Source organism: Pagrus major, chromosome 4 (assembly GCF_040436345.1).
Source record: "Pagrus major chromosome 4, Pma_NU_1.0".
Classification (NCBI taxonomy): Eukaryota; Metazoa; Chordata; class Actinopteri; order Spariformes; family Sparidae; genus Pagrus; species Pagrus major.
Window position 1 is genome coordinate 6,021,802 of NC_133218.1, and position 23,210 is coordinate 6,045,011.

Consider the following 23,210-nt stretch of genomic DNA (forward strand, 5'->3'; position numbering starts at 1 on the left):
CCCATTTCCACTCTGACAGCAGTGGGCTCACTCGCAGGGAGGCGAAGCTACAGGCTAGTCCGCTCGAGCGCAGCTAGCTGACGCAGCAGCATCTAGCAACAGTTAGCGGTGGGGTCTAGTTAGCGGTTAGTAGGAATTGGGTGTGAGTATCTGTAAGCCTTCGCTGATTATTGTTTACCATGAAGAAATTAAAAAGGCCCGCATCCTGACGTCCGCATTGTGGTCAATGACGGTCTGTCGCGGCGCTGGTGACTGACATGGACGCTAGTGACAATAAGGTACAGTTTATTTTAACATTATCTGCTTTTGTTGGGGTCCTGCTAAAGCTTTAGCCTCTGGAAGAGGGGGGCATAGCGTTAGTTTTTTCTTCTGAGGCCCAAAATCGGACTTGGGTTAACGTTATACAAGAAGCCGCTGTTCTGTTAACGTTATTAGAAATAGCAGAGATGCTTAGTGGTGACTTAAATTAGCTATTTGGGTCATTAGCCCTCCGAGCAGCACGGTAGGTTTTGGTGTTTTGTCCTGTGAAGCAGCAGTGCAGATTTGGCTAGCAAGCTAACGTTAAACCAGCTAACGGCAAGCGCACTTCATAACAAAAGATAACGGATAAAGCACGTAATGTCTTTTATTGCAGTGCATATGTTTCCGCTCATTTTACAACATTGCTTATATTAATTTACATGACAATAATTTTTGACGTTAAAGCCGTTGAAGACAGCCTAAGTTAAGTATTAGCTTGGCCAGCTAGCTAAAACTAAATATCCCAGCTGTCATCTGACGGCGCTTGTCAGATGCAGCCACAGCTAGCAGTGTTTTTCAACACGTATTGCTTGATCACAATCTGTAGAGGTAAAAAGGTTTCAGTCAGGTAGAAGAGGAGCAGGAATGTGTGCATGAGTGTTGTTGTCCGGGGAGGCGGAGAGGTTTCGTGGATCGTCAACAGAGGAATGTCTGGTTCTTCAGCATGTATGGCATTCCTCTGACGATGTTTGCAATGCAGAAAGTTTAGTTTGGTTGCGGTTGGGTTTGGTGTTTCAGGGCGTTTTGCCAGTGCCTCAGATCAACCTGTTGGTCTGCACACAGCACAGTGGTGTTTTCTGGCTGACAACATGGTCCCCTTAGGTCAAACTGTATCAGAAAATGTGTCGTCTAGTGTTGTGATACTCCTCAGTTCTGCCCCCTCTTGTCTTACAAGCTTGATTACATATGCTTTACCTTCTGCACAGCCCGCCCCGACCTTTCCTTTCAGGTCAGATACCATCTGATAGTGTTTGAGCAACTGGTGGTGTGAGAGTAACACTAAATGCTGACACAAACAGAGGCTTGTGAGATCAGTCACCCCCAGTCTAATTACCCCGAGATCTGTCATCCCCAGTGAATGCACATCTGGGTCTGACCTCATTGCCTTTTTCACAATCACAGCTATTCTCACCCACCCTCTCACTAACACACATACACAGAGACACACATGGTTGGATGAGGAGATGGAGCCTCTGACCAGCTCTGTTTTTGCTTCACAGCCTTTTTTTTATTATATAGATTTCTCCGCTGCTGTTCAAAATTCAGGATTCACCACGACTGCACATGAAGCCTCCACATTACGACTTGCTGTATAATAAGCTTATCTTGTAGTACTGTCCCTACTTTATCCTCTCAAACTTAATCCTATAACAACACCCTATAAGCTATACTGTACAGGTTCAGACAGACTAGTGTGGTTGTATCGGTCTGGGCATTGAGGCTGCTATTACACCCCAAGGGTTTGTAAAATCTTTCTTTTCAAATGTCATTTGTTTTTCAATGAATTGCTTAATGCTTAACAGGCTCTATTCACTCTAAAGCTTGTTTAGATTGGATGGGATAGATTACCTAAAAAAAAGTGAGAGAACCACCCATAGACAGTATCAGTGGGAGACAATAGCTGTCTGTGTGACATCCACTGGCTGCACTGATGCTCTATTCATGCATCCCGACCACTGTTGCAGAGAAGTGAGGGGGCGTCTTTGTCCTCTGAACCCTGTCACCTCTCCTCTTCCTTTGCAAAATAGCAGATTATTTTAAATGGGACCTCTTGGGCAGAGCGGCCACCTTGGGTCAGTCCAGTGCCACTGTGATGTCAAATTAGGGGCACGCAGAGGTGTGAAAGATGCTCTCCAGCTTTTTTAATGTCAATATTTTCTGGTTTATTTGCTCCTCTATGACAGTAAACCTAAAATATTTGGGTTAAGGACAAAACAAGTCTAGACAGTGTAAATAATTGTTTTTTGCAGCCACAAATATTATATTAATGTATTTTAACTTTAACATGAGATCTACATTTTAAAGTGTGCAGTTCAATGTGTGAAGGCATTGTCTCGTTGGTTTTGATATGTACTATACATCTAACAATGGTATGTTTTCATATTTGATTATTACTCTTCTTTATCAAGGAGACCCATAGACCTGCCGGTTAGTTGGTGTCATCAGTGAGCATATCCTGCCTATTGGGAACTGTGTCTACAAAAATGTTGTCTGAAGTGGCTGATGGAGCCTGCAAGTACTTAATGTTTCAGTCCCCAACCGGCCTTTAAGACCCAAGACCTGTAATCTGTGGCCTTTCAGTGGCCTGCTGTAGTATTTCCTACAGCCTGACTGCCTGGGTAATAAATCTGGAGACCCATAAAACCGAACTGACAAGAAGAAGACCTCGAGTTAGTGCATTATTGTGCTTTTAGTTTTTTGACAGAATTGCTGGCTGACAGCACCAAAGCGCTATGTTGAGTGAAATGTTGTAGTGCAACAGTGTTGCTCAGGGTTCATAGTTCTTCTAGGTGCCTATCATCCTTTTCCATCTCACTTCAGTTTCCTTCTTCTTAACTTTTTGTCAGTTTAAAAGTGGTATAAAAAAAATAACTGTGTGGTTAAGTCTCAAAGGCTTTGAGGAAAATAAACAACATAACATTTCAGGCCTCAATCACCAGCTTTAAATATGTGTCTACTATAACCCCTTTTATTTTATTATCTATATTGAATGTGGTTTCATCCATAGCTTGGAAGATGATAGACATTTTGTAATTAAGTACCTTTTAAAAAAAGCTGTAGACTCATGATGGCTTTAAGCTACAGAGACTCGCCTCATTGTAGATAATAACAAGAAGTGGGTCATTGTTTATGTTCTTCAGCTCTGTTTATCCAGCTGTAGATTTCTTTAGTTACATGAGAAATTGACTGTGAAAGTAGCTGGAGCATTTTCATGCTGCTTGCTTTGCGCCATTATGTTTTAGGGTTGTTCATACGTCTGTCCGTCCTTTTTGTTCTCATGAATGCGATATCTCAGAAACATCTTTTGGGAAATCCTTCAAATTTGGCACAAACATCCACTTAACCTCAAGTACGAACTGATTAGATTTAGTGGTCAAAGGTTAAGGTCACTGTGACTTCACAAAACCAGTTTTTGGCCTTTGCTACACTAATTATGAAAAAGTTTCACACAAATGTAGAATAATATAATGAAGTGATGAGACGTTATGCTACAATCCATTGCAATCTGGAAGAAGATATATCCGAGTCGGTATTCCCGACTTCTAATCTAGATACGTCCCAGTGCATCTGCTCGTGAAAACATGGACGCCCGCAAGAACCTGATGTTGTATGGCAGGTTTCTGAACTTCGCTAGCAACTATAGCATCTGATTTAACAGATAAGCACATGTGAAAAGAGACAGGAGGAGTAACCTTATACCGCATGGTCACAAAGACTTCCATCAAGCATACTAGGGCATTTCATAGCAAAAAAGCTATTTGATAATCACTGGGAACTATTCAAAGATTATTTGAAGGTAGACTCCCCTGCAGGCACAAACAGGAAGAGAGAGATAAAGGGAGTGAGGCTGTTCAACTATGTTTTAAGTTGGTTATTGATAATTATGTGCAATTCTGAAATGTACTTCAATCTTAAACCCAAAATCCCGATCACACAAGGTATAATAAACAGCGCCATATCTGTGCAGCAGCAGAATCTATACTGACCTCATGTGGAAAAGACCCCAGCTACATGCGAAACTACTAATAAGCCTAATAAACCTGTAATAAGGTTGTTTCCAGCCGACTCTGATTTTACATCAAACATAGATCATGTCAGCGGTTAAAACCGTTTTCTAAAGGAAACATGTTCAACGTATTTCATATGTTATAAATTATTAATCGATTGTTAAGGCAGCTGACTATCAATAAAAGAAATAATTAAAATTTGCACCCCTAATTGGGCATCACGGGATCGTTGTTGCACCATGTGATAAAGCTCCTCCTACCCCCTCTGTAAGAATCTCTAAATGAAGACATCTTGTTCCTCACTGGTAATAATTCATTGGAATAATGTAGTGATAACCTTCATTTCGTCAAGAACTACACTCAGTACGTTTTATTAAATTCCTTCAGACTACATACATATATATATATATATATATATATATATATATATATATATATATATGTATATATATATATATATATATATATATATATGTATATGTGTGTATATATATATATATATATATATATATATATATATATATATATATATATATATATATATATATATATATATAATGTATAGATAGATAGATAGATATGGGTCTAAACTGCAACCTCACTGGCAACAGAGGCATACAACCGAGAGGCAATAATTATAGTTCTAGACATGCTGTGTACTTTGCTTGGATCCTCTGGCAGTTGAGTGTTATGTCATCTTGAACATCTTGTACATAAAATGGTTTTATGTCCTTGTGTTAAGGCCTGATACCCTTTTTATTGATGGCTGTAGTCATACAAGACTGTAAACCAACTGGAACACTGAGGAAATGTAGCGCTCAGCTGTGATTATCACTAGAATGAAAGGTTGTTGGTCTGCTGGTAGACGATGTTCTGTATCAGACAGTTCTCAAGTTAATAACTTAAAATGCCTGGGCATAGCTCTTCGCATACAGTGTTTAAGTTTTTACAGTGTTTTGAGAGTTGATGGTGGGAAGTTGCTTAATTATTCTTGTACATTTGAATCCCTAGAGTGCAGATGCAACTAATGATTGCTTACATTGTTGATTAATCTGTCAGTTGTTTTCTTGTTTAACATATTGTTTGGTCTACAGTTGCTCAGAAAATGGTGAAAATGGTGATCATTGTATCCTAAAGCCCAAGATGATGTCCTCAAATGTCTTGTTTTCTCCAAACCCCAAAGATATTCATTTTAATGTCAGAGAGGAGGGGAAAAAAACAGAAAATAATCCTATTTAAAAAGCTGGATCAGAGACTTCTGCCTTTATTTAATTGCTCAAACCAATTAATAGATTATCAAAATAGTTTAAGATTAATTTAATATACAAACCTATCCACAAAAAAAAACAGTCAAATTATGAATGAACCTTGATGGTTCATTCATAATTGGCACATGGTATCCATGTTGATATGAAGTGTTGCTTTCACCTATCTCATTTTATAGGTGTGGGATGTCAAGAACAGTAATAAAAAAATTATAATCTGTTGTATCATGTAGACAGTCATGATAGTTGGTGATTTTATTTGGCAGTGGACAACTAATCGATTAGTCAATACAGCCCTACTCTGCTCTTAGGTGTAGACCTTTTACTCATGTAGTCATTAATTGGTGGCTGTTTCTCACAGTGTGACAGTAATGGCTGCTCTTTTGTCTTTGTGCAGGATGTGAAGCTTTCAGCCGAAGTGGAACCGTTCATCCCACAGAAGAAAGGTCTCGAAGGATCCCTCGTCAGCATGAGTCTATCTGGAGAGGCAGGCGGAGGAGGAGGGGGTGGAGGTATAGGAGGAGGCAACGGAGGGGTGGAAACAACTCCCATACCCAGCTACCTCATCACCTGCTACCCTTTCGTCCAAGAGAACCAACCCAACAGGTACTGTCACAGCAGGGGGGGATTTGGCTATGACTGAAACTCTGAAGGCAGTCAACTGTGGTTCATGATAATCATGGATTTTGCAAATGCATTTAACTTTGGCAGAAATATTGCAATTTCCTGTGGCATTGTGTAAAGTCTGGTGTCCCTGTTTTGCACTGCATAAGAACAATCTGCTCTCTTCTGGACCCTTGTCATCTTCAGAATAACTCATTTACTGCCCCGTTTACTATAACAAGAAGAAAAGAACACCGTGTCCCAAATGTGCTTGACAAGGAAATCACAATCAGATCCTTTTAAACACCGTACTGAGTTTGAGCCATTAGATGCTCCAAAGTTTAAAACTGCTTAATTATGAATGGAAACCTCCCCAGAGTTGCAGAGTTTACATGGAACCACAATCTATGTTTCCAGTGGCTCTGTCTTTGTCCACAGTGATCTGCTGTATCCTGCACACATCCGTTCTTTTGTTTCCTTCCCCCGTATTTGAATGCAAGGAAATGCTCGCTATAGTAGACTGGCTGTGAAAATGTCATCTGGATCCTTATCAACTGTACCACATACCATGTACACACACCCCCTAACAAACCATCGTGCACATCACTGTGGCTTTACAGATGTTAACCTGGGCATCACCCCTCTCCTGCAAAAGGGGGTTTAATCTTATTTGTGGAACACATTTAATTGTTTTCACATTGCTACATGTTTAAGGAAAAAAACAAACTGAGAAATGTTTTAAATGTGGGAAACAAAGTCTAAAACATTTTCATTATTTGATTGGGTGATTTAAAGATGATTAATTGCCAACTTTTGATAATTGATTAATCATATGTCAAGCAAAAATATTAAACATTTAGTTCCAGCTTCTTAACGGTGAGGATTTGCTGCTTTTCCTTATCATCGAGTCTTTGGGTTTTGGACTGTTTAAAGACTCACTTTGGGCTCTGGGAAATCATGTTGAATTCAATTTTTGACGTTTTATAGAATAAATGATTAATTGCCAAAAACAGGCAGATTAATCAATAATGAAAATAATCATTAAGTGCAAGCCGATTAATTCAGGATGTCACAATCATGGTTCTCTTAACTGAGTACCTGTGTTTGTTAATATTGAGTATCTGCCAATACAGAGTTTAATATTATTTTTATTTTCAATCTGTACTTTATAATAATATACTTTATACATGTACTTTATATTATATATTTATTTATATATATATATAATATAATGATAATGATGATAGTAGGGCTGCAACTAACTATTATTTTCATTATCGATTTATCTGCCAATTATTAATGATTAAAGGTGGGGAAGGCAATTCTGGAGAAAGATAGTTGACTGTTGAATCTCATCCCTGGGTTGTCAAATGCTGACACATTGGGTTGGTATTCGGCCCGTATTCTAACCCAAAGCGTCTGTGTTCGACTACCTGGAGTGAGACTATCAGTCAACTATCAGTCAACTATCAACTATCTTTCTCCAGAATGTTTTCCATACCTTCAATCAATTTATCATTACATCCATAAAATGTCAAAGAATTGTGAAGAATGCTTGTTTCCAAGAGCCCAAAGTGACATCTTCAAGTTGCTTCTTTTGCCCAAACAACAGTCAAAAACCCCAAAACTTTTCATTTACTGTCATAAATGTCAAGAAAAGCAGCAAATCCTCACAAAGACGCTGGGACCAGCTTGAAAAATGACTAAAATGCTGAATCGATTCATTGTTGCAGCCCTTTATCATCATAATAGTAATGATAAAAATAATATATAAACTTTATTCATATAGCACTTTTTTCACAATAAAGTTACAAAGTTGCTTTACATGGTTGAACCAGGAATAAATTCAATTCAATTCAAAACTTTATTTGTCCCCTGGGGGCAATTTAAGACAACTAAATAAAACAACTAGGACTGAGGCGAATCAACAACAACACAAATTGGACACGGTGGAGTACGAGCCTAAATAGAAGACTTTTTAGAAGATAAGTTGTGAGAAGTGATTTTAAAAGATATCACATATTCTGGAAGTAGTAAAATATCAGTAATAATTCATGTTTCTGCTGCTTTACAGGCAACATCCGATGTATAATGGAGGGGAGCTGCGCTGGCAGCAGCCTAACCCCAGCCCTGGGGGTTCATACCTGGCCTACCCCATCCTGTCTTCCCCCCAGCCTCCTGTCTCCAATGACTATGCTTACTACCAGATCATGCCTGCTCCGTGCCCACCTGTGATGGGCTTCTATCAGCCCTTCCCTGGCACATATGCAGGTCCTGTGCAAGCTGGAGTGGTCAACCCCGTCTCAGCAGATGTTAGCGAAAGACCGCTGCCTCTGGGGCCGGCTTATGGGATGGCCAGTCAGAGGGGGAGAGGCATGATCCGACCTAGTGTTCTCCCAAAGGTACAGAGGGTCAACAGCCTCATTGTGATGCTGTCACATTAACATCACATATTATTTGTATGACTAAAGTATCCCTCCTCATCCTCAATTTAAAGTAAGCATGCCGCTGCCTCTTTCTCTTTCTCCTACAGCAGCAGTTGGGTATCTGCCAGCCTCCAAGAGGTCGCCGGCCTCCAACCAGGAGTGTAGCTGTGCAGAAGGAGGTGTGTACTTTGGGGCCTGATGGAAGGACCAAGACAGTCATGCTGGTGGATGCAGCCCAGCAGACCGGTAAGAATATGTCTGTTTTTTAAGAGCCACAACCTGTTGTTTGTAGCAGTGAGAAAACTATGAGTCTGAATTTCCAGCCAACGTCACTGACCTTCGTCAGTCTTGTGGCTGAAAGGAAGCTGAAGCCCAAAACATTCCAGACTTTGTTACAGTAAGCTCTGTTGCCTGTGAACATGAATCTTTCCTGTCAGTGAGGAAGCGGGAAACAATGCTAGTAAGAGTTGTTGTCTGGTCCTACAGGTTGATGTTGATGATGTCTGTCTTTAACCTCTGAAAGAACTGGAATGCAGAGTTTCCAGTTGGGGAGGTTAATATGTGTCAGCTCACGATGTCATTAATGATGTCTCTGTTCTTAAAATAGTTAACGAGCGTCTGTAAACAGTTTGGCTACTCAGTTGTTGTTGTTAAAGCCAAATGAAAAACGTCATCGATCAAAGTAAAGTTGGTCCAAGTCTCCATTGATTAACTTGGAGAGTTAATGCTTTTTTATGCGTCTTTATGACACTGTGTAAGAAGTTCACATCAGGTCTAAGTTTCTCCTTATTTTCCCTCAGATTTCCCTGGTGAGGTGTCAGGTCGGGGTGCTGCTGAGCGGGCGAGTCCCCTGCTGTGGAAGAACCGAACAAAGAGAAGACGGGCGTCACATCCAGGTGAAATCTACAACGAGCAGGGCGCCAGTGAGGCAGATATAGACAGTGACAGCGGCTACTGTAGCCCCAAACACAACCAGGGGACAGGGGCAACACAGCGAACAGCAGAGAATACAGCAGCACCAACAGTAAGTCGGCCACTTAACTTCAGCCCCAGACCCAAACTGTAGACTTTGTTTTAACTGATAATGAGTAAATTGATAGAACATTACTTCCTTGATTCTGGTTCGGTGCTGTTAAGGAAGAGGTTTGAAATTGTTATTGTAAACATGTGAAGCATAAAATAAAGATAGCTGTGCAGGTAGCAAGTCAGAAAAGTAGCAAGGTGAAAATGCTCAAGTAATTTAGCTAGAAAAAAGTGATTAAAATAACTTGATCGAGATAGGCTATTATGTTATTAAAGGTTGATGTCAGAAATTTTGGTTTTCACTTTTGATTTGGTGGAGCTGGTTGCAAGAGATTGAACAGCCTTCAAGTTACAGAGTTATGAGTTTTCTTCTGCAAAAGCTACCATGTCAGGTCTACAAGCTGAAGAAAAGAAATCAAGAAATGCTTTAGAGCAAAGCTTTTTTGATTGTTGCAAGTATAAAGCAATTTTTGCAAATTGTCCGACTGTTGCTGAGCTGAAATAAATCTTAAGCGGACAGTGGATAGGAAACAAAAAGCATTTACTGAGGGGGGAGAGGTGACATTTGACCAATTTTAAAAGAGAGCCGAAACAAAAAATGACCATTATTTGTCCTGACTTTGTTTACTAAACTAAATCTTTTAATATTAAAACTTTATAAACGTGTGGATGAACAATATTTCGACATTAATTGAAAAAGAAAGTTTTTTTTTAAATGTACAGAAGTGTACTTTTGTCTTTTTGACCCCAAATAGTTCAGAGTGTTCAGTGCTAGTTTTTGATTTATAACTATGGATGGATTTATACCTTGTATCACTTGCAAGAGCTCATCAAGAACTAATTTGATATATGTAGCTCATTTTCACCCAAAATGTCACTTACACCCATCTGATTCTCTGATTCTCCTTGGTATGTTAACTGCATAAGTAGCATACACTTTGCACTCTATCAAACTTTTAAAGGTGCTAATGAATATTATGACCATGGCATTTTTTTCTAGTAACAATAGTTCATACTGTATACCAGGAGGAACAACTAAGAAATATCACAACATGCAAGACTTCACTTGTGTAACAGCAGATCAGATAACAGTGGGGGAGGTGTAATGTAGTCCTTATATAAGCTACCTCACAGTGTTACTAACATATTTAACAAACACTAGACATCTCAGCTTTTTCTCTCCTTTTTCTGTGCTGTACAGGGAGTCGAGGCTGGTGTAATGACAGGTAAGCTTGATGCATGTTTTTGAACGAAGTGTCAGGAGTCTTTCCTTCCCTTCACATCCTCCCACCTTTATTTCATAGCTAAATTCCTGATCCATCCTCTATATAACATATTAGAAATTTGTGATGATTTTGTTTAACCTGAGAATCAATGTTAATGTTTTTGTCCTCTAGCAGGTACCTGGGTGAATGTAGCTTCTCAGGCTGCCCCGAAGTCCTGGGGGGACAGGAACGGCCAGTTTCACAGAGCAGACCAGAGGAAGACTCCCGAACAGAGAAACTTCTCACAGGTACAGTAGATCCCACTGAGTAAAAGGCTGATTTATGTCAGACCAGCAACTCATGTTATATGGAATGAGAATAGATGAAATGTGATTAATTTTGGCAAAAATGTCCTGTTCTTTAAGTTGCACCAATGTGTAACATAATTCACATCTGCAGTGTCCGTCACACATAGTCAACAAACAACTTAAACAACATCCATTCACAGGGAAATATCCACCAGTCAACCTAATATATCACCTAAAATACAAAAAAGATGGTAATAAATGTATTAAATACTACTGGTACCCTGTCTGACTCCTGTGTTGTTTGTGCGTCTCTGCTTTTCAGGATTTCCACAATGGCTATCCAGGACGTGTGCCGCCGAACCAGCCAGAGCAAAGACTACAGCCAGCGGTGGTCACTGGCACTGAGCTCACCCCAGAGCCTCTCTACTTTGAGGTGAGAGAGGGTTTCTTATGCATGTCATTGTAATGCATTCTCAATGCAGCACTGTTACCTTTACACTCGTTATAGATTTAGAGTTTAATTATTCTACTGAAATGTTTTCTACATGTTTGTCAGGATGAAGATGAGTTCCCAGATCTGGCTACAGGAGGGGCTGTTCAGCGCAACACCAAACCAGAATCTGCTGCAGCCCAGACACACACACAACCTAAACTGCCCAAAAACCTGGTAAGAGAAGGTGTTTTCCTAGGGATGACTGTCTGTAAAGGCTCTCTGTGTCATGTTCTGACTGCTTGCAGGACTTAGAAATAACTAGGGTTGTGTTTTTTTTGTTTATCATCTTCATCTTTATGGGCACATTAAAAATACCAAATTAAACAAATAAAAGCGCTGATTAGCTGCAATACTTTTCTTGTGTTGACTGCTCGTCTCTGTAATTTTACTGTCAGTGTACATGTTACCTTCTTGGATTAGTTGGAGGCAGAGATGTGCAGAGAGTGCACTTGGGAAAGACAACTATAAAACATTTTTTTGTAGAATTTGGTTTTGTGGTTGTGGATCCATCCTTGTATCGGTTGATATTTACACCCTGACTAAATACTTTGTTTTGTCTCTGCATGCATCACAGCTGGATAACCTACCAGAAAACTCTCCTATCAACATTGTGCAGACACCCATCCCCATCACCACCTCTGTTCCCAAGAGGGCCAAGAGCCAGAGGAAGAAGGCTCTGGCTGCTGCCTTGGCCACTGCACAGGAGTACTCTGAGATCAGCATGGAACAGAAGAAATTACAGGTATACACCTGCACTGTGTCTTCTGGTCATGTAGGTTGGATTGACACTGAATAGCTTTAATGTAATGGCTTGTTGTTTCTGTGCCTTGTTTCATCAACTCTGGTCCCCACCCCATGTTACTATTCTGATCTTCAATTATTTGACTGGTTCATTTTTGTGACCTTGCTCTGCCTTTTCTTTCTCTGCCCGGCAGGAGGCATTCACCAAAGCAGCAGGGAAGAAGAGTAAAACCTCTGTGGAGCTGGACCTGGGAGACATGTTGGCAGCTTTGGAGAAACATCAGCAAGCTATGAAGGCCAGACAGCTCACCAATACCAAGCCACTGTCTTTTACAGGTACTCATTAACTCTATGAGACATAAACAAGCAGTATAAAAAATTAAACAAATAACTTATTCAGTGGAGGTGATGGTCTACTTCTTGCCAGTGCTCTTCTTTGCATATTTAGTTTTGTTGTTTGAAATCTCGTAGGGCTGCATGCAACAATTATTTTCATTGTTGATTAATCTGTTGACTTCTTTCTTGATTAATCAATTAGTTGTTTGGTTTCTAAAATGCCAGAAAATAATGAAATTTGTTGATCAATACTCCCCAAAGCCCAAGATGACGTTCTCAAATGTCTTGTTTTGTCCACAACCCAAAAATATTCAGTTTAATGTCATAGAGGAGTAAAGAACCAGAACATATGCACATTTGTGACTGATTAATCAATCATCAAATAGTTAGCTACTAATTTAAAAGTTTATAGCATATTGAGTAGCTGTTACAGTTCTATAATTTAGGACTTTCCCCATGCCCCACTGTGTAGTTTTTGTGTGTTTATAAATGTCCCTGTGATCCCATGAAAACATGTTAATTGATTGTACGACCTACATGTTTTGTACACGTTTGTGTAGCTGACTTGTGACTAACTGTGACTGACAGTACCCTGAATTTTGCATTCATGTACACATACTCTCATTGTGCTTGTAAACTAACTTTGTTGTCCTTCACTGCAGTTGGAACAACTACTCCATTCCACGGTTCAGGCTCCACCAACGTGCCGTCCATGTTGAAGGGTCATCAGCAGCCATACTCAGCCCCGCATAATTCCCTGGATAACACTGCACCGCGTATCAAGAGAGGGAAGGAGAGAGAAATCCCTAAAGTGAAACGGCCAACAGCTCTTAAGAAGGTTAATGATTTCGGAAATATGGGAGGAAGAATTTTTTTATTTAGCCTACAAATGGAGATCTTTGAACCTGCAGTTGTTTTTAAGTGCCCTTGTGTTTGACATTCTTTTTGTTCTGTGTTTTGCTAGATTATCTTGAAGGAACGTGAAGGGAAGAAAGGGAAGACGAGTGTAGAACAAGAGTCTTCAGGCCAGGAGGAGCATGGGGAGGATAGTCTACACTTTACGGATGATCTTCCACGAGAGCCTGCCTCCCAAGAAGGTGACGGTAATTTATTATTAAAAAGGGATCACATTTCAGTTGTTGGATGCTCCCATACTTATTCTGTCCATGATATATTTTCTTATTGTTGTTTCTGTTCTGTACCACAGACAACGGTCTGAGCGTGCCCAGTGATGCTTCCCTCTCTCCGGCCAGTCAGAATTCTCCGTATAGCATCACCCCAGTATCCCAGGGCTCTCCTGCCAGCTCTGGCATTGGGAGTCCAATGGCTTCGAACGCCATCACCAAGATCCACAGCCGACGTTTCAGGGAGTAAGTATGCACTAGTTGAACGGGGCAGATGTTTGTAGGAATCGGCACTGAAATGTCTCAAAAATGCACAACATGGTAACAAAAAAATTAGTCGGAAAAATCAAATACTTGTCCCACTCAAACATCACAGAGCCTTGACTGTGAGAAGCTCTGAAAGTTAATGGGTGTTTTTAAGGGCGGGACTGTACAATAAAGAATTGTAGAGTATGGCACAGATGCCTAGCACATTGTCCCTTCTCAGCAAAAATGTATGCCAGCGGTCACAAACACAGCTTTGTCCCTCCATGTCCTCAGCTGTAGGCCTATTGTCCCAGCCCGCCCTTCTCTAACAGAGTTTGTATTTCAAAGCATCCAAAGGCCTCTGTAGCCAAGCTCCTCCTCTCAGCTTTGACCTCTAGGACACTTGTTCCTCAGGCCACACTGCGTCGACCGTCCGACAGATATTTCATCAAAACAGAATGCTGGGGATCGTGTACCAACAAAGTATGATAACATAAGCATTACCAACAAGCAGTTGCAGCAAAGTTGTCATAAACAGCTTCATAAAATTTGATTAATTTGAAGGACAACAACAACAAAGACTCAACCAATAATTAATATAATCTATGCAATAGACTCCTTAGTCTGCTGCTGTTATTTTCAGATGATTGTTTGGTGCATGAGATATCCTAGAAAGGTAACACATACAAAGGGCTTTAATGAGGTGCTGATCACCAGCAGCTGACTAGAAAGTGAAAAAAGTGTCACACATTCTGGCTCCATGTGCAATTTTCTTTAATTAGATGATGTTCCGGCCTTCTTCAAGACTCTCAACTCTTGATCTTCTTCAAGAGTGTGCAACCCCTTTTTTGGGGTTTCTGGTGTATTAGATATCAGAAGCTAGTATAAAAAGACATTTTGACATCATCAAATTGTTTGTTTTGTTGGACCAACACTCCTAGAACCTAAAGGTATTCAGAATATTTAGCAGTTTGCTCGAGGGAATACTTTCCCAATGAAGCGATTATCAAAATTGTGCGGATTCTTTTTTTTTTTTTGTCAATTGGCTAATTGAATAATCAAGTAATAGTTTAAGTTCTGAAGTCTGTAAATAACATTTCACTACATTATTATTGGCAGTCAACATTATTAGCAACCATCATTGTTAGCTTGCTAGGCATGCAAAAGATGGTTTGGCTCACCTGATGTATACTGTGGCTATAAGCCTGCCATTGTTCATTTGTCTCAGTCAGCATTCTCCTCCCTTCTGCTGTCTGCGCATTACAGTTTTTGCAAAATACCCGTCATGGGAAACGATAACAAAAACCACCAAGCAGGCAACATAAGCACTAAAATTGTTAAGTAACTCTAACCTGGTCACTAACAGTACAAATGTATACAAGCTAACAGTTGTTACCTTTTCTTTTACGGGCATTTTGCCATTTTAATGCCAGGGCTCGCCTCCCAGCCCACCTTCCTTGGTTTTGCACCACCTGAGGCGATTTTGATGAGGAGATGATGAGATACAAACAATCCAGAGCATTTTTTTTTGCGTATACCAGATTGATGATAATGGATTCAGCCAGACTTTGTGGAGATAGGTCTGACTATAGGAGACTACCCTAAAGATGAAAACACTTTCCTAACCGGCACTATGTTTCCTCTCATGCTTTTTCCAGGTACTGTAACCAAGTGCTGAGTAAAGAGATCGACGAGAGCGTGACGCTGCTGTTGCAGGAACTGGTTCGCTTCCAGGAGCGGGTCTACCAGAAGGATCCCACCAAGGCCAAATCCAAACGCCGCCTAGTCATGGGTCTCAGAGAGGTCACCAAGCACATGAAGCTGCACAAGATCAAGTGTGTCATCATCTCTCCCAACTGTGAGAAGATCCAGGCCAAAGGTGATGAATGTTACAGACTATATAGTCTGTATTTAATCAGATCATCGGAAGTCTGACCATCCTAGCTGCAAACACGTGTAAAATTGCTCTAATCAAAATTTTATGATGTTATTTTAATAATGTTTTAAATAATAATGTGAAAACAATTTGAAAGGAGCCAAGCCTCACTTGGATTTTACCAAAACAGCAGGTTGTTGCACTCTTGTGTTCAAGTCATTAGCTGGTATTTTTTGTTCTGTTTCTTACTTTATTTATATTTTTGGTACATTTGAGTCACTAATTGTTTACTGTGTTGCAGGTGGTTTGGATGAAGCTTTATACAATGTGATTGCCATGGCTCGGGAGCAGGAGATCCCATTTGTCTTTGCTTTGGGCAGAAAGGCTCTTGGACGCTGCGTCAACAAACTAGTGCCTGTTAGTGTGGTCGGCATTTTCAACTTTTCTGGAGCCGAGGTAAAGCACTACCACCCACTTAAAACCTCTTTGTTTGTTTAATTGTAATAAACTTCTGTTTATACTTTATTATCTATCACTCCGATCAACCTATCTTAATGTCAGGTGAATGATTGAACAAATGAAATGTGGACAATAGGTCAGCAGAGACCGGAAGGAAACACCTTGGACACACAGGATCATCATGGTTAAATCCCTCCTTCTCTTCCAGGGTCTCTTCAACCGACTGGTGTCTCTGACAGAAGAGGCGAGGAAGGCCTACAAGGACATGGTGTCAGCTCTGGAGCAGGAGCAGGCCGAGGAGGCTCTGAAAAACGACAAGAAAGTCCCGCACCACATGGGCCATTCCCGCAACCACTCTGCTGCTTCTGCTATCTCCTTCTGCTCCATCTTCTCTGAGCCCATCTCAGAGGTCAATGAGAAGGAGTATGGTAAGATCCCACATGTTTTGACTCTCAATCCAGTGATTCCCAACCTGGAAGTTGGACCTAAACCAAAGTGTCAGTAGATAAACTTGAAGGGTTGTGAAATTATTGGCCCAATCCCAACGTCCACACTAACAGATTTAACATTTATCAGACTTTGAGGCGCATTTCCGGTACATCCATGAGGGTTTAGGGCTGTCCAACTGTCAAATCATCAAGTGCATGAGGGCTCCATGGCAGACATTTTGAGCCCTTTATGGCCAATTTCCATAATTCTGCATTTCATTTCTCACTGAATAAGTATCTATTTGTGCTGTTTTTTATATTTATCATACATTTTAAAATAAAAATCCTAAGCCCACAAGGTAAATTTAAATGTCACATAGTGCTGTCCCATTCCTATTTATACCATTTTGGAACCTTGCGGCCTCTCTAATTTATCAGGTGATTTCAACTTTAGTGTGTGAGGGTTCAAGGCTTAGACCTTAATTGGGATTATTGGGATTAGGTCCTTAAAGGGGTAGAAAAGAAGGAAAAATAAAGATCTGCTCATAAAAACCCCTTCATTTTATGACTTCCGTATATATTGCCTTTTTTATACTAGATGATTGGACCACTTTGTGCCTCAAACAGTGGTTTAAATGAAACCATCTGATGGGGAATCTCCCTTTGGTGGAACTGCTAACAATTCATAGATATTTGATGTGACAAGGGTCCACTAGACACTTTGTAAGAGGTCACAAGTCGCAAAGATTTCATCTTAATCTTTATAAGATAATTTCATGTTTGTTTGTTTTTTTTACAAAAAATCTTAAACCTAAACTAACTCGAAACTATAGCTGTCAGATAGATGTAGCAGCGTGGAAAGTATAATAATTCCCTTAGAAATGCAGTGGAGTGGAGGTGTTAAGTAGCATAAAATGGAAATATTCAACTGAACTGTAAGTTAAAGTGAAATACAGTACTTTGGTATATGTCCTTAGTTACTTTACATCACTGTCTGTAATGTTGCTGAGATATGAAAAAGAAAATGGAGCATAACAAATCGATTCATTCCTTCAGAGACCAACTGGAGGAGTATGGTGGAGACTTCAGATGCCCTGGAGCCCGTTGAGCCTGAGCCGAGTCGTCCTACACCTCCCACAGCTGCCCAAAAAGACAGTGAGGCTCCGGCAGCCACCACCCCCACCACCGCCCCTCCTGCCTCCACTGCTCCCCCGCCCAGGACAGGGCCTCTCACACAGGGTACCGGCGAGAGAGACGAGGTCCGAGTCGACGACCGGCTGGAGCTGGCATCTCAGCAGAGCACAGAGACAGGCTCATTGGATGGAAGCTGCAGGGGCCCGCTAAACTCCTCCATCACCTCCACGACCTCCACCCTGGTCCCCGGGATGTTAGAGGAGGCAGAGGAGGAGGACGAGGAGGAGGAGGACTACACTCCTGAACCTATTTCTGTGGAGGTGCCCACTCTGAGCAGCCGCATCGAATCCTGGGTGTCGAAGACCCTGGAAAACCTGCAGCTGGGAAAGAGTCAGGAGAGTACGGAGGAAGAGGAGGAGGAGGAGGAGGAAGAGGAAGATGACGAAGTAGAGAGAGGGCAGAGCGAGGACGAGGAGGACCTCTATTCAGCGGACATCACAGAGACGGTGATTGAGGGCAAAGAGCAGGTGGAGGTGAAGAAGGTAGCCGGTTGATGGCACCTTTATTCTTACATACACTCATTCCCTCTGTCGCACTCACACATCCATCTTCACAGCAGCCAGCAGTGTTTCTCCTTCGTCTCTAACCCCTGACACCAGGCATAATCTCAGGTATCCAACCAACTGACCAATGCATACACACACACACACCTTTAAAACATTACAGAAAAACTGACCAACATACAAACGCATAGCGTCGCAGACCAAACGAAAACCAACACAGTTTGAGGGATTAGATATTGAAACCAACGCTCACCTGGTCATTTAAACCGATGCCCTCACTACTTCTTCTGCCCATAACCTGCTACACTTGAATTCAGAGGGAAGTCTATGACTTTCCTCCTCCGAAACTGAACTCCTTGAGAGTCGGGGACGTTTTTGGGAGCAAGTGATGAGCGCTGACATGTTGAACCTGCTGTCTGTAGCTCACAGAGAAGGAAGGTTTCGGCTCCCATCTTAACTTTACACAGAGCTCAGAAGGTTTACAGCTCTGCAAGTATTTGTGTGCGTGTGTGTGTGTGTGTTTTGCAGGCACATAGTTTGCATTTATTTTGCTGTGTTTATTAGCTTTATCTTTGTAAATAATGTGTGTATGTGTGTGTGTTTTTTCTTTTCACCTGTCTGCTCCATGAGTAAAGGAGAGACATTGCTTTTTTAATTACTGCTTGGTTAGCTTTCCTCACAGGATATTACAGTGTCAGGGGTTCTGTCTTTGTACCAAAACCACTCCCGCCTGTCAGTCTTCAGAGAGTGTTTTGTAATGTTCAAATAATAAGTGACCCATTCTGTGTTCAGATGATTCAAACGACTTAACTTCTAAGAAGCAAAACAAGCTTTGTGTATATATAACCTTGTCTATGTGGTTCTACTACAGCATATAATGATTTGTCATACTGATCTTGCCCAGTGTGAAACTATTTGGGGTTGTTTTTCCTCCGACTGGAATTGTCTTGAGTTCCCAGATGCTGTCTGTGCGTCATAAAAAAGTGCTCCTGTTTTGTTCTCTCTGGTGGTGTTTGTTGTCTGATGGGGTGCTCCCAAGCTGTCTCTTACTTGCTAATGAGCTAACACCATTTTTAAAAGCCTCTTTATCAAATGTATCAACATTTATAAAGGATAAATTCACCCAAAAATGAAATTTCAGTCATTATCTGCTCACCTCCATGCTGATGGAAAGTCGGATGACGTTTCGTAGTCCACAGCAAACCAGCGTTACAGCATTCTCCCAAACAACTGAAGTAGCTAGGGACTTGTTTTAAAATGTAAACAAGAACATGAAATGGTTCCATCAAGCTTATCTAGTGTAATCCAAGTCTCCAGAAACCTTGAAATGCCAAACTGATTTGAAAAGACCCTTTTTGAAGCTAAGCTAAGCTAAAATTGAGAGCACACCCCGTCTGAAGTGGGTGCACAAGCTCAACCACAAGTCGAGGGTGTTTAAAAAAAAAAGTCTTTTCAAATCAGTTTGCGATCTTGGAGACTTGGATTACAACTGATGAGCAGTCTGGATCCATTACTGGTTTCTTTTGGTTGTTTTAAAAGTCCCCAGCTACTTCATATGTTTAGAAGAATGCTTCAACACTGTTTTGCTGTGAAGCTCCTAAAATGTTTTTTGGACTACATAACTTCACCTGACCTCATTTGCATGAAGGTGAGTAGATAATGGCTGCATTTTCATTTTTGGCAGAACTTTAAGTCCTTCCACCCAGAAAAAAAGTTTGTGTTTTATTTAGAAAAAAGAAAAGTTTTTTTTTTATCGTCAACTGTTTAATTAAAAAATTGCAACTTAAACCACATCAATGAATAGGAAATGCAAGTGTTTACTGGTATTAAAGGTCCCATATTATGATCATTTTCAGGTTCATACTTTTATTTTAGGTGTCTACTAAAAAAAAGTTTACATGCTTTATTGTTCAAAAAACACTTTATGTTTCTCATACTGCTGCATCACCTCTGTTCACCCGCTGTCTGAATGCTCTGTTTTAGCACCTATCTCTTTAGGACCCACCTCCCAGAAGGCCAACTCTGCTCTGATTGGTCATCTCTCACAGGCCTGAGCAGCTACCGCCCACCTTGTTTCTGTTTGTGACATCACAACTTTACAGAAGTCCCGACTGCTCGTTTAAAGGCACAGTTTCTGAATTTCTCTGTGCATTGAGAAATTTGATACTTTCACAGTATTTTTATATCACCTAGACCTGCTTTATAATCAGAAGACATGGAAATCTTACTTTCTACAATATGGGACCTTTAATCAAATTTACCAATACCCAAGTTTACAAAAAATCTGATGTTCGCTTACAACTGAAATGAATCCTTGTAGAGCTCTTTTAGAGTTTATAGACAAATTTTGTTAGCATCGTCCCTGACTGGGTCAGAGTCACCACTGGAAGTCAAACAAGTGGTCACAAAGTCGTGCACATGCTCATGATAAACCCTTGTAAATACAAGTGTACAAAAGAGATTTTGATTTTGCATTGTATTAAAAAAATACAATCATCCTGTTCTTAAAGCCATTTGATAGTTTTAACATTTAAACAGTTGGAATCCAATTTGATAACGGTATTTGAGAGTGAATCATGGCGAGAATTCAGCCAGTCGATGGTGATGTTGGCAGTGTGTGTACAGTAAATGCAGTATGTCGGGCTGTATGCAATGTGAAGCCGTGTGATGGGAGATGACAGTGTACTGGATATCATGCTCATGAAAGTATTTGTGGTTTGATAAAAGGTACGCTGTGTGCAGGCTTTTTGTTGCTCTGACTTCCATCAAAGTGTTTGAAGTATGTTCATTGACAGCAAGTGTTTTTTGCACTATGTAAATACGTACTGGTAAAGGTCTTGTAACTAATGTGAACAAAAAAAATCAAAACAAAACAAAAAAAACGGTTCAATGAAGTACTTTTTTCAGCGTGTTCCTCGTCTTTATATGGATATTTAAGACCGTCTCCTTCCGACTGTACATCACTAGCAACATTGTTAGAGGCTGTTTCTCATAATCCTGTTATCTTAACCTATATGGACTGATGATTAACATCATTAAAATGTTTATGTAAATCATTTGACTGATGTCTCTTCTTTTATCTACTGTTGTTTCATCAGCGTGTACACTGCAGACTGCAGTAGAGCTAGGACTGCACAATTCATTAAAATATTATCCAAATCGCAAGAAGCTGCAATTTTTTGGTAAAGGTAAAATGTGTGACAGTACAGCATTATAATGAAGTACTGTGGTGCTGCAGAGATGTCCTGACCTACAAATCTTGTTCTCCAGATGTAAGAAAACATGTTTGTTTGGTCACATCATCACAGTTTTAATAGGTTTTATAGTGAAAATGAAAATTGTGATGCAAAAATTAAAGCATGAATCATATTAAATCTGTTAAAATAATCACTTTTTTCTAACCTTATCATGCAGCCAAACGTAGAGTCGAAGCAGATCACCTGAGAATAAATCTGGAACTATTTTCATTTCAGTAATTTTCAAGCAAAAGCTACCAAAATTTCTCTCTTTCTCTCTTGCCCTAAAATGTAAAGATTTGATGCTTTTCTTTGTTGTATATATGATGGTAAATTGGGTTTTGGACATTGTGTTGGATAAAACAAGCTATTTGAACAATATAACTGTAAGGTTAAGAAGTTAATTTATTGCAGGAATAGAAAAAATGATGCATCCATAAATTGAGAAAATAGACTTCAGAATAATGGATAATTAAAACTAGAATGGCAGTCAGTGGCGCACAAACATCCATCAAGGCCTAACAGCCCCCTTTAATTCAATCAAGACTAATCCATAATCCTAATCCACCCATAACTGCTTCACCATAATTTATACTCACCTGACCTACGATCCATGTCAGATTACACTGACTGACGCCTTTGTCTTGCAATGTTAAAGAAAGTAAGAAAAAAATTGATGGATTCCTGAAACGGACATGGGGCGAAAACAAAACCTCCATGATGGATGTAGTAACAGTCAGTTGCAGGCCTGGATTGCAGTTTTACTGAACGACCACTAGAAAGGGACAAAGCTCTGCTGCACACTGCTTAATGCACTCAGTGTTGAAGACTTGTGATGCCTTTCTATAGTCAAAAACAGTTGTCCTTTAATAATGTGTTGGTTTTAAGCAAAATCCTTACGACTGAGAAAGTTCCTCGCTCTTAAAGACAGAAATTGTAACATTTCTAAGCTAAAATGTCTAAAAATGACAAGACCTTTACAAAACTCAGAGAAATCTGTTATTTTATTCAAGGGTAGTGTGTGTTTCATTTGGTCGCCTGTTGCTAAAACTTCTGAGGAAGCATCAGATGGTACATCAGAGAGTGAGGAAGGGAGTTGCTAAACCTGTTTGCATGTAACATGAATACAATTTTAAAACATGTCCTCGTCTGTGGACATTTCTGACTGTGTCGTGTTGATACATTTTGGTAAAGGTAGTTATAAGATCACAACTTACATTCTGTGTGTTTAATATCATAAATTTACCCTGTGATCCCAGGCCCTATGTATGGAAGTACAGCTACTCTCTTCCTGCTATTTGCTCTTGTTAGATAATAATCTTTTAATCAGGAATTACTACAGTGTGCAAAGCAGTCTTTAGTCGGCTCTTGTGTATTGTTCTGATTGGAATCAAGCAGAAATGCAAATGTCTCATAAATCCTCTTCCTCATGTATGCTCATGCAGGTCATTTGAAAATTACATGCATTGCATATTATATTATCAAATGTCTTTCAGTGTCAACCTGATCTATGAGTAAAACCAAGATGATAATGTATTAATCACACACTTTAACAGCATCTCAGAGGTGCAACTGATGTTAGGAGAGAGGAATAGAGCACTCATGTACTGTATTGGCTCTGCTTCAGTGTATAAGTGTGTGTGTGTGTGTGTGTGTGTGTGTGTGTGTGTGTGTGTGTGTGTGTGTGTGTGTGTGTGTGTGTGTGTGTGTGTGTGT

At 40.2% G+C, this 23,210-nt stretch overlaps 1 protein-coding gene across 2 annotated transcripts; it reads left to right on the forward strand.

Moving 5' to 3' along the window:
• Positions 1-32: 32 nt before the first annotated feature.
• On the forward strand, positions 33-21,311 carry secisbp2l (SECIS binding protein 2-like). Of its 2 annotated transcripts, none has more exons than XM_073464406.1 (18): positions 33-278; positions 5,691-5,899; positions 7,971-8,298; positions 8,430-8,568; positions 9,123-9,346; positions 10,547-10,571; positions 10,743-10,858; positions 11,181-11,291; positions 11,415-11,525; positions 11,926-12,093; positions 12,287-12,428; positions 13,091-13,266; positions 13,393-13,525; positions 13,636-13,798; positions 15,457-15,677; positions 15,976-16,130; positions 16,342-16,561; positions 17,618-21,311. In XM_073464406.1, exons 1-18 carry the CDS (start codon positions 258-260, stop codon positions 18,247-18,249), a joined length of 3,294 nt encoding a protein of 1,097 aa, XP_073320507.1. In that variant the 5' UTR covers positions 33-257; the 3' UTR covers positions 18,250-21,311. The 2 variants fall into 2 exon arrangements, with proteins under 2 accessions (XP_073320507.1, XP_073320508.1); XM_073464407.1 differs by having other exon boundaries at positions 10,746-10,858.
• Positions 21,312-23,210: the final 1,899 nt, after the last annotated feature.

Coding starts and splice junctions, on each gene's coding strand:
- secisbp2l (XM_073464406.1), top strand. CDS start 258: ATGGACGCTAGTGACAATAAG. Junction 15,678..15,975: donor TGAGAAGATCCAGGCCAAAG/GTGATGAATGTT, acceptor ACTGTGTTGCAG/GTGGTTTGGATGAAGCTTTA. Junction 16,562..17,617: donor GGTCAATGAGAAGGAGTATG/GTAAGATCCCAC, acceptor TCATTCCTTCAG/AGACCAACTGGAGGAGTATG.